This window comes from Melospiza melodia, chromosome 1 (genome assembly GCF_035770615.1).
Source record: "Melospiza melodia melodia isolate bMelMel2 chromosome 1, bMelMel2.pri, whole genome shotgun sequence".
Classification (NCBI taxonomy): domain Eukaryota; kingdom Metazoa; phylum Chordata; class Aves; order Passeriformes; family Passerellidae; genus Melospiza; species Melospiza melodia.
In genome coordinates this window covers 148,962,313-148,980,239 of record NC_086194.1, presented here as the reverse complement: position 1 = coordinate 148,980,239, position 17,927 = coordinate 148,962,313, and the positions used below count along the sequence as shown (strand labels likewise).

General features: G+C 36.2%; 1 protein-coding gene across 28 annotated transcripts in view; it reads left to right on the top strand.

Annotated features, from left to right (window-relative positions):
• Positions 1 to 17,927, top strand: part of RIMS2 (regulating synaptic membrane exocytosis 2) — a 444,419-nt gene that overhangs the window by 97,205 nt on the left and 329,287 nt on the right. For all 28 annotated transcript variants that reach the window (XM_063171188.1, XM_063171404.1, XM_063171366.1 and 25 more), the window contains one exon: positions 16,837 to 17,144. In XM_063171188.1, the coding sequence (XP_063027258.1) occupies positions 16,837 to 17,144 (308 nt within the window). The remainder of the gene's footprint in view (positions 1 to 16,836; positions 17,145 to 17,927) is intronic.

The window sequence follows — 17,927 nt, the reverse complement described above, 5'->3', positions numbered from 1 at the left end:
ATAGTGTGAATTTTTTCCAACTTTTGGATGTTTTTTCTTTAAGAATCAAAGGTACATTTAAAAAGGTTTCCTGCATTTCAATCACTAATTGTCAGTCAAAATGTGACTAGGAGGTAGAGATTTCTTTGAGAAACTAGAGTAAATTAAGACTGTTAAAAATGAAGTTAATTTAAAAAAGAAAGGTATACAGGATCATCTCCCTTTTACTTATACTTGGACAATTGTATTCTTAATCAAATAACTTTATTGACATGAGCAACACATTAGATAGAATAGTGAAATTTTGTGATGATATCACTGAAAATCATGGAAAGTGTGATTAAACTGATGAGGAACTAGGAAGTGCAATGCAGTTTGGGCAAAAATGTCTTTAAATAGTAGGAAATGCAAAAGTAGTAGAATTTCTAAATTTTTACTGAATTTTATCCTGGATTTAAATGAAATTATAGGCATTACCTTTCATTGGAGACTATGACTTTAATGTAACCACTGGTACTCTGGAGACAACAAATAAGTAAGCAACCTAATACATTTTTGGAAAGAGCTGACAGGAGAAAATAGGGTTCCTTCACTTTGCTGGTTATTATCTGGCTTTTTAAAGCTGATAAAATTCAAGTGGAGTGCTTTGTTATGGACATTTGAGGTTTAGATTCATTGACTTATATTTTTAAATGTTTGTTTTCAAGTTAGAAGTTTTGTAGTGACATGAAATCAGTAGTGGCATGGCCCTAAGAGCTTCTGATACTTTTTTGGTTCATTCCTCTTTTCCAGGGGATTCAGGATCTTGTTTTTAGAGAATCTGTTTTAAACTGCTACAGATCAAAGACTACACCAAAACTGTTTATAATTTTGTATAGGATAAACCTGAGGAAGAATGCAAGGGGACTTGCTTTTTGTTTTGTCTTTATTTCTTGAGCAAGGAAATAAAAGAATTTGGCACTTTCTTTGATGTAAGTCTTCTACCTTTCTAATGTTATTAATTTTGAAATACTTAAGACACAGACAAATAACTTGTATTTAAAAATCTATTCTGAAACCTCCACCAGTCCTAAAAACTGTTTTTTTTTCCTAAAACAGTTCTATATAAAATTACAGTAGAAAGGATAAAAAAGCAATTATCATAGGGCATTGTTCTTTATCCCTTTATCTTACTGCAGTTAAAACTTCCTATTCCCCAGCTTTACTTCACCATGTTCCAAAGTAATCAACATTGTTATTCCAGTCAGGAGAGACCTAGGTGTTGACCTAGGTATTTTCTGTCACTTTTGTGAAAATTTCACTGCTAAAAAAGAAAGTTTTTCTCCTTTTACTTCTGGCATTCTGAAGAGGTCTCGGGCCCTACCAAGCTCTGTATTATTTCTAAACCATCAGTGTTGTAGTTCTATACCTCCACAGCACCTGAAAACTTTCTCATCTGGAATAGAAAGAATGCAAGAAATATTTGCAGAAGCCATAGGTTGCTTCTCCTACCTCTGCCTTCTTGCTTCTGGAAAATATCTGCTTGGGGAAACTCTTGCCCTGTTCTCGACACTTGACTCAAGCTGATTTTCTGTCTTATGAAGAAACAGACTCAGAGTCTCATCAAGGTTTTTGTGGCCTGTGTATGCTCTGTGTATCTTTTTTAAACAAATAAATATGTTAATTTACAGATCACTGAAATATGGAAAAAATCAATTTTTTAGACAGCGACTCACTATAAAATATATAATATTTCCTATACTTAGAATATCTCTGAGAAAAGTCTCTTGTACCAGCTATTACATAGGATTGTTTTCTGAGATATCTCTGCTGTGGGGAGCTTAATGATTTTCCTCAGCTCGTGAGTATTGTCTTTCAGATTGGGATCTCTAAAAGTCATTCAGAGAGTTGGCAACTTAGATCTTCCTGAATCCACTTGGGCCACTTGTCCCAGCCTGTTCTCTGATCCTGTTTCTCACATATCCATTTGTCTACGTTGCTCTCCTTTATCTTACTGCATTCAGACTGCACTCTTGTTTCCTTGATCACTAACAGAAAGCACCTCCAGCAGCAGAAGGTGAACAAACTTCTTGGTTGAAATTGGACTTGGATTGCCAAACATATTTCAATACTAGGTTCTCGTTTTGCCTATCAAAATTATCCTGCAATCAAGACGTGTCTTCTACTCAAAATATGTTATACAGCTTTATTTTCAGTGTTTTCAGGACTACCGTGATGTGACATGATAGAATGTAGTCAGTATACATAGATTTTTAAATCTGCAAGTAGCAGACTTAAACTTGCCTGAAATCCTGGTGAAGACAATACATAGTAAATACCTCCTACTAATGGTTAAATTGGCATACAAATGTTTTCTCTGAATTAGATCTCATGTGTTGGTAACTTTTAGGGCCTTACTGTCATACCAAAACACACTGTCAGCTGGCCGTCACAGTCAAAGTACAGGGAGATTACACTACATTGTAGTCCATAGTCCAACTTTATATTAACTTCTTTGAGTTTTTGAGTTGAAGATGTTGGAGGATTTAATTTTTTATTTTTATCCCCTTTTTTTTTTCTTTTTTGCCTTTTCAGCAATGCCCATTGCCCTGTTTTCTCATGCACAGATCATTGGCTTCAAGGAAGGGTTCAAGGAAAGGGGAATGTCTTCCTATGAACTGCCAATCTCCTTTTACAGCTTCTGCTTGAAATTTAATTGGAGAATAAAAATAAGAAACTCCTTCATATGATGTAGCTTTAAAATGATCTTAGCTATGTCAATCCAATAGATACATAGGGTTTTAGATCCATGTAAGGAGACTTTTCTTTCATTATCCATGCTCCGTGCTTAAAGAACGCACTCAGATATGTTTCTTGCTTAAGGACAGAGGCAAATACAGAAAAAAACTGACAGTGAGTCTAAAATTCTTTTTACAGTCATATTTGTACTTCTGTACTAGATGAGCAAGGGTTTAAATGCCCAAAAATTTGAATAATTTTTTTTTAACCCACAATAGTATGTGTAAAAGATGCTAGTCCTTCCTATAAACCTTGTCCTTTACATATATACTATGGTGGTATAATTTTACAGTACAGAAATTAGAAGTAGCTGGTTTGGTTTTGGGTGTACTGAATTTATGAAAAGCCCTAGGGGTGATTTAGAGAGAGTCTGGTGAAATTAGAGTGACCTGTTTTTGTTTTGCCAGCTATTTTTCCCATCCTGGTAGCAATAGAATTTTATCTTTTAACTTCAAATTATTCAAAATAGATTAATTTTCCATTGAAATTCTTATTCAAGCTATGCGAAAATAATCTTGTCTTAAAACATGTATGGAAGCATTGCTATAACAATAAAAACTATAGCACATCAATAAATTTTCACTTTTGTTCAAATTAATAGAGCAAGAGCTGTTACAAATAGCAATTCTGGAACCAGAAGATGAAACAGTTCTTGAGCAGTAAGTTTTATTTGCCACCTGTTGCAATATTCAGAAACATTACCATGTGCTATTAAGTTCCAGGTGTAGACCTTTATCAAAGGTAGCTCAGCAAATTCCTCATTTCAGTCCCAGGTGTGTAACAGCACACCTAGGACTCTTTGGACACAGTTAGACTTTATGGCACAGCAGGGGATGGTATAAATGTTTAATTATCTAGATTCAGCTTCAGTGGCTGGAAACCAGTGCCTATATATATAAATAATGAAGACATTGCTAGTAATAGAGTAAAGCAACAAACCTCCCAAGGTGTTTATTTAGAGCTTTATTTAGCTGGAGCCTTCAAGGAACAGATTAGTGGTAGGTTTAGGAATTAAATGAAAAAGGCCTTGCATCTGGTTTAATATCTGTTTGCTCTGTAGATCTCCTGTGTGAAAAATGGAATTTGCATGGCCAGTATCTGTTGATATGTGAAATACTGTATGCACAGACAAGACAGTTATTCAGCTTAGTGTGAGTGCACTTATGTAGACAGTTTTAGCAGATGTTGAACTTCAGTACATTCAAGAAAAACATTAAATAAATGTGAAAAATTCTGTGTTAAAACTAGATGTCACCTATGAACTATAAATGGGGTATTAAAAAATTAAAACCAAAAACTTGGTTTGAATTATTATAAAGATGCCATCATTCAGCATCAAGATCTACAGAAAACCCTGGATTTCAGGTAGCTAATTCAATTTCAGTCAATTTATATGTATTAATGTTTGTGGCTATTTGAGAATTACTTTCATGTAGTTCACAAGCCCTTTTTAGCATTTTAGATCTGCAAGAAATAAAATACCTAAGGTTTGTAAACCAAATACATATTAACAGGATTTCTGTTTGATATGGGGGATAATATACTTTCACAAAATAAATCCCTACAATGTTTTATTACTGATAGAATCCAGATGTATCTTTATTAAGTGGGCATCTGAGTAATTTTTTTTCCTATGTATACATATACCTCCCATTTATCTGTAAATGTTTAAAGTTGGTGAGTATTAGTCACTAGTGTTCATTTAACCTGTTCATCTTTCAGTTTCAGTGTAATTGCTACATAACTTCAGCGTAATGACCTGTTTAATTAAGATGTTCTTGCTCTTGCTCTCAGATACTTGATCGTGTGATTATGAAAGATGATATTTATTACTGTTGAAGATTTGGATTTCTTACCATTTTAGGTAGACAAAGTATGGGATCTTTCTAAGGGATTGGAATAGTTTAACCTCTACATTTAAGATAGGATTTAAATGCCTATTTCTCCCAATGTGTGCAATTGCCTAGTGTCCTTGCATTCAATATTAGTTAATTTTTAGATTATAACACCATGATGATTATATTTTTTTAACAAATTGGTTTTGCTCTGTAGATGAGAAGCAAATTCCTCCTACTTTGCTTTAAATTATTTTTTAGTTTTAACTAATCCTTGTTTGACTTCTATTTTTTATTGACATCATTGTGGGTGGCCAAAGAAAACTTTCCATGTAGTGAATGTCTGGCCTCAGTAACTTGGGAGGAGCATAATTCTTTAGATTGTTCTTAACGTTGTTGTATAGCAAAAAGTGAAAATTAGTTAAAAATGTAGTGTAGAGATTCAGATATCAATCTCAAGTACTCATTTAAAAATGTCAAAAAAGCTATATTTTGCTCAAGAGAAAGTACTTTATTAATATTGACCACATTGCAAAAGATTTTTTTGGTCATAATTTGTGTTTCCGGATTCCTTCTAGATTAATATGGTTGTTTCTGTTTTATGTCTTATTCATGTATTGATTTTAGCTGGCTATTTATAAGAGACTTTGAAATAGAATAGCTATGATCCTAGAATGACTTCTGTAATTTTCTTGTGTCATAAGCTTAAAAAAATGCTGTAGATATATTTAATATTATGAATGGGATTCTGATACCATCTTAGGTAAGGGTTTGTTCATGCCCCAAGTCCACCAAAAGGCTGCCTGCTGTGTAAACCCTTACTCAGAGGAGAGCCTGCCACCAGTTACACCTTGCACTTAGCAGTTAGGGAAGGAACAGAGGGGTTTGTCAGAGAGAAGCAGACCACCATCTTCACTTTCCATGGACTTAAACGTGGGTTAGGTCTGGTCCAGAATTGAATTGAATAGAATTGAGAATTCAGCCAAATATAATTTAACCTTCTGAGGAGATGAAAAATTCTTGCATAAAGAAACCATTGTGTCAGGATTTAATCTCAACAAGAGTGGCTGTTTAACCACTTTTCTTTCTAAAGCCTCAAACATTTAGTCTAGCCCAATTATATAGGCTGCATGTGGTGTCTTCACAGAGCTGACTTTGACATTGTCTGTAGTGAATATTGAAAAAATGAAGGGAGAAGCGGAAGCCACGTGGAGATGTATCAATAGTAAGATTCAGTGGTTTAACAGGGTAAATTGATAGGAGCTTCCAGCTGTGAGTTGGAATGTAAAACTACACAGCCTATTTAGAAAGAATTCCCAGCAAATTACATGGGGTTTTTTTTAGGCAAATTCTGTGTCCTTTCTAAGGCTCAGACATAGTTTCCAGGATATACTTCTAGAAAGCCTTTTATTCTTCTGAGAGCTTCAAACACTGATGCAAAGTTTTTCAGGACAAAATTCTTTCTTTAATATTCTTTGGAAAGTCTACTACTTAGCTGCAAATTGCAATTGTAGTGTGGGTTGTTTTTTGAAGAGAAATTCAGTGATTGATGTTCTTCAAGACACTTTGTCCATGGCTTTTTCGCTGTTCTTGCTTCATCTGGATTCTTATACTAGGATTTTGGAAGAACGTGAAGGACTTATTAAAGTATGACTCCTTTGGACTGTCAGTTCACATACACAGAATATGTGCATGAAGGTTCTATCATGATATATTTAACTTTTCCTGCCAGAGGGAATGATACAAAAGAATTATAAAGCAGGAAGTGGTCATTAAACTGTAGATACAATTATCTGAGAGAAGTTAAAATAGAACTAAATTTAGGGAAGGTGATAATTCTCACTAATAATGCTTTCAAAGCCTGCTAATTTATACTAGCAGAGAAGGGGAAACATTCACCAATCTGCCACTGCTGAAGTAGCAGAAGGATTTGCATATGTGGAATTTGTAGCTATTTTAAAGGAAGAAGTAATTATGGAAGTGCACGACTGAAATAGATGTATAGTATAGTATATTGAAATGAAATAGAAGTATAGGCAGTTAACCATATTTGCTTCCTAACAAAGGGGACTATTTGACATTGGATTAAAAAAAAGAACAAAAAAGAGCTTTATTTCATTGTTCTTTTTTTCCTTTTGTTAAATACAATTGTTCTCTCCAGCATACTGATAGGCAGATACACCTAAGGTGTCACTAAGTCTGTTGCTTTTTTACCTGTAGTCTATTCTATTTTGAAATTCATGAAACAAACATACTGACATACATATAATTTTTTTAAATGTTAGATTTTCTTGCTGTTCTTTCAGGGTTAGCTATGGCTGGATCTATTGCAGGCATAAGGTGTGCAGCTGTTGTAGCATGCAGCTTGGTGTGGGTTTCCAGGCTGGAGAGAGCAGCACTGAGAATGGTGCAGGGAGGCGATTGTCCCACCGTACCATGGGCTGGTGTGGCCTCGCTGGGTGCAGGTTGGGGTACCACGCTGTACAAAGGACATCAGACTGTTAGAGTGAGTCCAGGGGAAGGAGAGTGAAGGGGTGACAATCCTTAAGGATAGTGGCTGAGGTCACTTGGCTTGTCCTGGTTGGAGAAGAGAAGGCAGAGGGGTGAGCTCACTGCAGTCTATGGCTTCCTCACAGGCACTGGGAGGTGGGCTGGGGGGCTTCAGATGGGACATTAGGAAAAGGCTCTCCAACCAGAGCAAGGGTGTTGAGTGGAACAGTCCCCCCAGAGAATTGGACATGGCACCAAGCCTGTTCCAGGAGCATCTGGATACTGCCCACAGTCATATGCGTTGGTTGTAGGCAGTCCTTTGAGGAGCAGGGAGTTGGAGTCTGTGCTCTTTATGGATCCCTTCCAACTCAGCATATTCTATGATTTTAAATGTTTTACATTTTGTCTGAGAGCTATGCTGCTGTGACTACATCGTTAGAGCTCAGGCAGCAAGTTCATGTGAAGTTGAAGAATGTTTATGTGGGATTCAATACAGCAGTAACTACATGATAAGCATCTCAATTTTTCTATTGCCATTATGTTACACTTCATTAGAGTTGGATCTTTCGTTTTTCTCAGACAATTTCAGTAATGAATGATGACACAGATGATGCAAATGGTGTAATTCTGTTTATTTCAATTTAGTGCCATCTGCATACAGACCCCAGGCTTATTGTGGTCCTGTCACATTTCCTCCCTTTTGGTCCCTTGTTGATGTTGATATTGTGTCTTTTATTTATGAATAACTCGTGAACACTTAGTGCATTCATCTTCAGACAGTTTACACGTGTTAATTAACGAATATGCTCAGCACCTCTGGGCTGTAGATGATTTGTTATTTTTATTAGCTGATCCCTTAATGAAGCTGTGACATTACAGATTCTTTGAGCATGAAGATGCATAAATAACATCTAATTGAGAATTGTAGGAAACAAAAGTCTCAGAATGAAATAATTTTATGATACTTGAATATTATTTAACATTGCCTTTGAGAGCAAAAGTCTTTGTAAAATAAAACAACTTGGAGATGTCATTTGGATTGTTTCCTATGTGCCAAATTTGGTGGAAAACAAGTATTTAGTATAATAATAGCTCATGATAATTAAATTTTATTGAAATTTTAATAAAATATCTTAATAATATTTTATTTTTAAAAAACCCTTAATATTTTTGAACATTCAGTATTTGTGTAAAAGCTGTTAATAGCATCCACTTTGCTAGAAAAATTTTGAATAATAGTAATTCTAATGCCTATTTGTATTTCCTTATTGCAATCATAATTGCCTATTTGTATGTTTTACCAAAAAAATTTGCCTTTTCTCCATCACGTATTTCTAATCTTAATTTCTAATGGGCAAAGTTGCTCTGAAAACAGTCTTTACAGAGATAATTATTTTTTGAGGCATTAAGGGAACAAATAGGCAAAAACAATTGGACTGAGGGGTTAAATAACTTTTGTGCAGGGACAGCTAAGGGTTAGTGTAAAAAAAATTAACTTCTTTGCAGAAGCTTAAATTATAGAAGAACAACAGTAATTACTGGTTAAACTGAAACTATGAGAATTAATTGAATAAAGAAAAAGAGGGGAGTGTTGTAATCAACTTCCTACATGAGTTCTTCAAGCCTTAGTACTGGGGAAGACCTTTAATGTTGTCACTAGTGGCTTTGGCATAGAGAACAAGAAAGCTGTAATTAAATACATTACAAAAAGTTGGATACTTATCAGCACAGGAGAACAATGGGATACTGCACATTAGAGAACCAGATGACCTTCTGAACTCCCACAGTGAAAATGAATGCAATAGAACACCACTAAGTGTAAAATCAGGAATTTAAGGACTAATAAGGTTTTCTTCTCTGAACTACAGGCCAGGCACTCCTGTGTGGCTCAGTCTTGATCAACAGTCCTGAATTCTGCTTTCCATAGCAGCGTAACTGAGTCCAAGCTGCTTGTTAGGAGCAGTTTTTGCTCCATGCTGTTCTCCTACACTGTGTGCTGGCATTGTCTGGGGGATGCTGGTTAGCAAAGGCCTGACTGTGCCAGGAAGCACAAGAATTCGCAGGAATCCTGGGCCAGCACCTGGCCCTGTGACAGGGTTATGTCTTCCTAGTATAGGTGTAGTCTCAAAGAGCAAAATCTATTTGGTCTTGAAAAATGAAAGCAGAGAGGGTATGTGATTGGTAACTGTAAAAACATCAGGCAGCAAACTGGAGAGAAATGCCAGTGCCAATACTGGTACAAGAATAAATAGCAATAAACTAGTTTGGAACATGTGAGCACTGGAAGTTGAAAGGCATTCTTTCCATTGTAGCTGTAGGACTTGGAAAAGTGTTTTGACAGATTTTGGGCTCATTATTTATAGTTAATTTTAAGAAAATTTATTACATTATGAAGTTTTTTAAAAACTTCTTTGAAACAGCAGGCAACTGGAAGAAATCCATGAGGTTTCTTCCTATTCAGTACACTTAATGAGCTTAAGTCTACTAAGAAAAATGCAGGAACTGTGTACTCAGTTCTTTTGCTTTTCTGAGACTGTTACAAATCTGAAAGTTTGGTAAACATGTAACTTGGTCAACTGTACATTCTCAGTATATTAAGTAATTATTTAAATTTCCAAAGTTAAACACATTCTTTGTGAACCATGCTGTAAACTCTGTTCACTTAGAGCAGGTTTATTTCATGCCAAACCCAGTGCACTAATTTAATAAACCCTCATGGCCCTCTGAACTACTGTGTAGGTTAATGGATTCCATTTTGGAAGGAGTGCAGCAGCATTTGTTGAGACATAATACTGACCAGTTTGTGCCATGTCCAAAGCACACCCCATGTCACAATAGCCATTTTCTCACTGGAAGTCTGCATAGCATTCCAGTTCTTAATGAAATCATGAAAGCTCATGAAGGAGCTAAGTATGGTAAATATGGCACTGTATAAGAATTTTGCACTGTCTTCATTGGCATGGACTGGACAGTTTTGAGTTGTGCCTGTGCCATAATGAAAAAACCCAAATTACTGCCTTTACAGGCCTTGAAGCATATCAAATATTTTATACATGAACTTCTTCATTTTATACAATATTTTTTAGCAAGGATGTGCTTTGACTTTTATTAACCCAGCTAGATTAGTGTTCTAACAGTTTCTAGTCCTACTGTGCATGTAGAGGCGTTGAAAAAAGTATGAACAAAATTATTAGCATATGTTTTGAGGATAGTAAAAGTGATACAAAAGAGATACACTGTCCCTTAGAATAAGGTCACCATTTGTACCAAAGAGTGTACCTTTTAAAAATTTTAGTCATATAATTTTCTGCTAGAAGGGTAGTGTCATGTAAATATATATTGTATCACATGCATGCACAAGATATGATATGCCTATTTCACTCTGACTTGGTTGTTTACAGCCATTATAACTTTTCATACATGATGTATCCATTCACTACAAAGTCAAGAACAAATGTAATCACTCCCCCAGTACAAAGAATTGTTGTCGTGCAAATACACGTATCTCTTAAAATATATGTAAAGGTGATTGTCTCATACCAGTAAACATTCTCACTTTTCTTAGCTGGTATTGGAATTCTTGTGGTATTTAATACAAATTTGAGGGATAGATATCTGTTTGTCATTACAGATATAAGACAGATAATTATCCTAGCAGTTTTGATATTCAGGCAAACTGATTATAACATGAAAGTCAGTACCATAGCACAGACTAGTGGCATAGAAAAATATTGAAAAAACATGTAATCTTTATCAACTTTTATAAAAGTCACAAATTCAGAGATTACCTTTGCTTATGTAATGCACTGCACTGACTAAATGTGTTAATGTAACAGAAGAAAATGTAAAGGGGACTTGTCTGTACAGTCAGAACAGTAAAATGAAAGAAGATTTTCTTTTTCATTAAAGTTATAACCAGACTCTGCTGCTTAGAGTATATGAGCATAAAGATTTATTCCAATAACTTCAAAATAATGGTTTTGTGTCTTTAAAATAGATTTTAGCAGCTGCAAAAGATGCATCTGTATTCTGGACCCAAACCTCTAGAATTATATCTCTATGGAGAGATCGTACAGACATTGCAAAAGGCTCTGTGTTTTCCAAAAATATAAATGTTGGCTATGGATTGCACATGCTATATATAAATCTATATATAAATCTTCCGCAGTTGTAGACACTTGGATTAAAAAGGAATGTCAACCCAGAAATTTTTAAAGAATTTCTTATAGAAAACAGCAAATTTTCCCCCAGCAGTTGTGGAAATCAGCACTTCTGGCTGTAAGAGAGAACAAAGACTTTAGATAGCAAAAGGGAACTACTGTGTTTTTAATGCAAACACGAGACAAGTTTTCGTAGTGTATAGAACCAAGTAGGTAAGATTTTAAGTTTTAGCTAACTTCTAGAAGTTTTCTAGTCTGATTTGAGGAAGATTGAATTCTAAGTAATAAGTAGGGTACTAAAAAGTTTTACTTCTGACAGGGACAACTAATAATGCTGCTGAAAATTTTTGGGAGATCTTAGTGTATTCTGAAAAACCCCAATAACCAGAAAAGCAGTTCCATCTCATTTTCTGGCGATATGTTCAAAGGGATCCTCACAGTCCTAAACCCAGGACACACACTTATTACAGTTCCTTGGAAGCAGTTTTGTCTTTCAAAAAGGCAAAATGAAGAAAGATTAGCAGAAATAGGGGCTAGAAGTAAAGAAGATACCATTGACCCCTACTGATACTGGGTCTGTATTCCCTGAAGATGGACAGATTTGCTACAGTAAGTTGTAGTTTCCCTGACTGCACAGAGGAGGGTGACTCAGGTTACTTCGTGGCAGTGCTGGTTTGGCAGTGTCCATTCCACGCTGGCATGTGGACTCTTTTGGGTGGTGCCCAGGGACAGGATAAGGAGCCACAGCCACAAAGTAAAGTACAGGAAGTTCCACCTCAGCTCGAGGAAGAGTTTATTAACATTGAGGGTGGCAGAGCAGTGGAACAGGGCTGCTCAAGGATGTCGCTCCCTCTCTGGAGACATTCCAAGCCCACCTGGACACGTTCCTGTGTCACCTGCTCCAGATGACCCTGCCTTGGCAGAGGGGCTGGACTGGATCATCTCCAGAGGTCCCTTCCAACCCTAATGATTCTGTGCACCTTTCATCAACACAGTGCCTGATGGAGAGATGTACTACATCCCTAAAGAAACTTCCTTAGTACAGGGTGGCTTCAAACATTGCACTGCTCCATGATGTAATGAAGTTTTGTACTGGTGACAAATTGGTTAACAAAAAAAGGACAAGCAGTAATGTGTTTGTAATCATGATTAATTACCTTGATGACCCAAGCAGAGTTTTTTTACTCCTCCTTTTGTGCCCTTCTTGCTTTCAGTGCTGCAGTCTTGTTACCTTATTTGATTTTTAAAGAATTGTATCCTATGTGAAATATGAAAGCCAAAAACCCAACAAAAACGTATGAAATTTGCTTAAGATTACTAGCAGCAAGTGCAGCAGTTAATATAATGCTGATATATGTTAGATGCTTCTGCCAAGCAGGTGACTCTAACAGATTTGTTGAAATACTGTGCAAGCATTGCACTACAATTTTTCACCTCAGCACACCTGTAATTCGAAGCAATGTTCTAAAGACTGATGAGGATTTGGTGTAATTATTTCTTAGGTTGTAGTGTTACAGCTATCAAACTCAAGCTTATCCATAATCAAATATACTGAGCCTTTTAATCTCATCTTCAATAAAATAAGGCTTCCATTTTCTTCTCAGGGTTTAGGGTTAGACCATCAATAACTGCACTTACAGGGATAGTGAATAGTGATTTTTAAGATAGCTGTCTTTTCACATGATCCATATGAAAATACTAAAATGAGTGTCATACTATATCCTTTTACTAAATTGTGTTTTGTTTTCTCTTGAAATATCTGTGGATGTAATTTCCTGATAAATATATTTCGCATTTATTGAAGTTAAAGTGGTATCTCAAATCTGTTTTGAAGAATTTTATCTAAGAACAAAAAATTTTAGTATCTTTTTTAGGACAATACAAATAAGTGATTTTTGTGCATTATTTATTTCTGATATGTAGATGGAAATGACTGATTGCTGTAGGTTTTGCAGAATTTATTTTGTTGGCCAATGTAATAATAAATGCTAATAATATGTGATGAAAGCTGCTGGGCAGTGTTAGAAGTGGGAACATATTATGAATAATTTTACCAAAAATAGTGAAGAAATCAAAAATGAATTAGAATTTATTAGTTCACTGTATAGAACTAACCTTTGAGAATGGAAAGCAGATGGAAGGTTTAAGGTAAATCTGTCTAATCCATATTTGGAATACTTATTTCAGTGTTGTATAGGGAAAAATAAATTATTCTTTGAAAAAATGGCTATAAGAGGTAGTGTGAAAATGTCAGGTATGTTTAGTGCATTCTTTTCAGCAATGAAAAGTTTACCTGCACTTGAGCAATGCCTCATGTACGCACTAGGTGGAGTTTCAACCTTTCCTATGGAGAAGAACATCCCGATCCAGTGCCACTAGCACCTGAGGTTCTAGTTTTGAACTAGTACTTAGCGTTGGAGAGGAGATTTTCCCCCATATTTTCCTTCTCAAATTGGCACTGTTCTCGTGTGGACGATTGATGCCCGCAAATTGCAACGCTGATTTTTGTGTACAAAATGTGCTTATGACAGTTTTTAGGAGGGTGGTTAGCAGAGTTGCAAATGTGTGTAATAGATAACGTGCCTACCTTGGAGTGCAGATTTCTGATGTAAGGGGTTAGTCCTTTTTTATTTCAGTTTTAGAAGGGAAAATTCTATGTTTTCTCCTCCCAGGTTTGCCAAAATGGCTGTATTGAGCATGCAGTCCACTGGTGTGGCCTTTGCCTCTCTGCAGTGTCACAGTCTCAGTGGCTGCTCTGGCCTGGCAGGGACCGGGCAGGGACAGAGCTGCTCCGCATGTGTGGGAGCTGCTGAGCATTGTGTCCCAGGCGGAGCAATCCTGTCCAGGAACATGCCACTGTGCCCTCTGTGCTCTTCTGACACCCTCTTACAGATGTGTCTGGATTTAATTGAGAGGTCTGCACCATAAACTACCAGTACTTTTTAAATTGTGAGAATACTTCTACGTCCTGCAATAAGATGGGGAAGGCAATTTTGTCCAGAGCTATTTGTGGGCTTGTAATTTTTGTGCTCACTGAAAGCACAAACATTTGTGTCTTTGTGACAGTTCCCATTCTTCCCACTGTGTGTGATATTTGAAGCTAAAATTATGTTAGGGTCAACACTATGAAATCCTGCATGTTGAAGTTATGTTGGAAATAAGGCTTCATCAGAAGTGTAACTTGGAATTATTAAGCGCTCCTAGAAAAGCAGAAAAAAAAATCTGCAAAATTCATACATCTTTGTATTTTAAATGCCGTGTGTTTGATTTTTTTTTTCAATCTGAAATACCCTAAATAAACTTTTCAGGAATCAGGTTAGATCAGGAGTACTCTTCCTGATTCTGCTTTTAGAGGAGGGGATAGGAAATCATATAAATTCAGAGGGAACTTTTATTCTGTTTGGTAAAGGAGAATAAAACTGGTCATACTGGAGTCCATTGTCTGGGGACAAAGTTATGACTGTCAGCCAAGGAAAAAGTTGCCCAAGTGATTTGACTGTAGTATCTAGCTTTTCTGATATTTTAACATCTACTAAAAGAAGTGAAAATAGCAAATGAGAACTTCAGGGGATTTTATCTCATTCTTACTCAAGTTGTTATATGTTTGTATACTTACATAATTGTATCACATCTGGTCCTTTCATTGCTCTGACACATACATGGAAAGTTTAGAACTGTTTTCAGCTGTGTACAGACCTAGCAGAAATATTAAAGTCTTTTAATTACTATTGATTGAAGAGGGCAAAAGTACTTCTGTCTTGGGGTCTGAAATTTCACTTTGCTGCTTTCTAGCTTAATTAGCAAAGCTAATACAGACCTGTTCTTAAATGTGTATTTGAATGGTGTCCAGGCCTGAAGCAAACGCATTTTTGTCCTTTGAATGTCCCCTAAGGACATCAAATGTACCTCAGAGAGCAAGCTGCTTCTTGAGGAGTCTCTCTGTTTTGCCCTCAGTGCTTTGGTGATTTGTTCTATATTGTGGATGTAAGCAGACACGAGTTCTCATAAATTATAACAGGCCTCTAAAAAGATACAAAGGAAGTTTACTAGGATGGGGCATATACCACCACCATTAAACAGGCAAGTGATGCCTCCTTTTCCTGCCCCAGCCCGACAGTTTGAGAATGAGGCAGTTGGTGGCTTCAGTTTGAGTCTGACCCTTGCACCCAAATAACCTTCTACATGAAGCTCTCATTGAAAGGTTTTTTGTGAGACTTGGCTAGAGAGCATGGCCCAAATTATCTATTAGATAACGGCCTGGAGAATGAAAGCAAGATACAGATTGCGACTTCTGAAATCTTTTCTGGAGGACTGAGCTAGATTTATGGTGGAGGTAGAAACTGCATCTTCCACGTGATTCCACGGAGTTGGCTGCGTTTAAAAGAGTGATGAATGTTGATGTAAGCCTTTGCATGTCCTAAACTCTAAACTACTGGGAAAAAGGCAGTTTGCTGTAGAATTTAAACTGGAGGCATAACTAGATTGAAGGCTGAGCATAGACATTCAAGGAATGTATTGTAAAACTAGTACAATTCTGTCTGTGAACTTAAACAAAAATATATAAAGGCAAGAACAAGAAAAGAAAACTAAGGATTAAGAAAAATGAAGATTAAAGAGCGAAGGAGGAAACTTGCAGTGAATTAATACTGTCTACAATCCAAATTTTAGAGTAACACAGTAATCAGTTTGATTGTGTTCATAGCTGGTGTGTTGTTTTTGATTCACTGCATTCTGATTTATTCTCATATAGCATAATAACTGTATGTTATTATGAAATTAGCTTACAGATAGTTGGTGTTGATTTCCTGAACTGCCATGTGACTAGGGTGATCAGAGTCAAAAGCTTTGCAAAGAAGTACATTTTAGAATATTAAAAAAATCTCATTACTACATGCAGGATCACACAACTGGGAAGCTGTAATACTTTTATAATTTAGTAAGCATATAGTGCAAGCTAAATTGTGGGTGGGAAGTGGAGAAAAACACCGCCTTACACATTGTGTTATTTTAGTTATAAAACAGCTTTAAGTTAAAATTGCTATGGAATTGAAGTTGCATCTTGAAGTCAGCATCTTCAAGTAAGCACTAGCTATAGAGCACCATGGAAGAAAATTAGCAGAGCATTTTGGAGAATTATAAAATGACTTGTTTGCAACAGCAGATGACTTTTTATAAAGTTCCTTCCTTAGTGAGAGAATTAAAATGGATTAAAATTTCAATAATTTTTAATTCATTTTTTCTGTCATCCTCAAGGTATAGTGTTAGTTCTCAAAGCTTATGTTTATTACAATTAGAACCTCAGTATTAGAACGTTTTCATTTCTGTTGCTACTACCTGTTGCTTTTCCTTGCATTACCAATAATGAAAAAAAAAGAATAAAAGTATTTTTGTAATTTTTTTGAAAACCAGTTACTCCAAGGTTGTACAGACATATTTTATTATATTGTAGCTAAGATATTGTAATTTTAATAGAAGTAAAGCTGTAGTCTTTCTACTTTGGGAAATGGTAACAGTCAGTTGATGTGTGCTTGCTGGAAAGGTTGCATACAGTGCTCAGGAGCTAACGGATTTTGCATTTAAATGTGTCTGCACAGGTAATGTGGGTCTGTAACTTGTGCCGAAAGCAACAGGAAATCCTCACGAAATCGGGAGCCTGGTTCTACAACAGCGGCTCGCACGCGCCGCAGCCGCCGGACCAGGAGGGAGGGAGAGCTCTGAGGAACGAGGAAGCACCTCAGGAGAAAAAAGCAAAACTGCAGGAGCATCCGCAGTACCAGGGACCACCAGGTGACATATCCACACAAGCTTTGGACAAAAACAGATCTCAAGGGCTCACAAGACAAGACTCAATTAAGAATGGCTCAACAGTAAAGCATCCAGTAACAAGTGACACATCAGACAGGTAAGAAAATATTTAATGATTATTCTGATAAGATCTGATGAATTTATGCTACAAAATTGATTTTATCTTTGATAATTTTGTCTTGCTTTTAGTCTGTAGCGTATAAAATACATATTGGCATTTTGAAGCAGGACTTGAGAAACCTTTTGTTGGTTTCAGATGGTCATAGCCAGTTTGTGCTCTTCATTCCTTCTTACTCAAAAAATGTGGGGCATGACAGTTACAGTGTGACAGTTTGTCCATGTGCTTGCAACTTGGTCAAATTACAGTAATTGTGCTGTGCAGAATGTCGCCATATTTCTTTTGTGGTCACTATAGCAAACCCAAAATAGGACTGAAAAAGGCAGGTTAATGGAGGACAGCATCTGTTCAGACTACTGAATTAAGACATCTGATTGTACCTGCAGTACATGGTATTGAGGATAGTGAAATCCTTGTGTAATGACCTGAGTCTTTTCATGGTTTCTCAGTTTCTTGCTGTTAGCTACTGTCATTAGTATAAATATTTTTTTCTTCCCTGATTTAAATTGGTGTTGCTTGTGTTGTTTGAAACTGTAACTCTGAGTGCTAATGCAGTAAGAGTTGGTTTAGCCAGAGACTGGAACAAGAACTTCCCTCTCTTTTTCTTTATGTGATTATTCCAAGAGGCACCAGAAAACTCTCAATCTCATTGGCCAGGTTTTACAGGAACACAAAAGTAAAAATGGTTTCATTGAACTGATTTAATTTTTTCATAAACCACACTGCTATAGAACTTTAAATATGGTGGGAAGGGAAAGATGA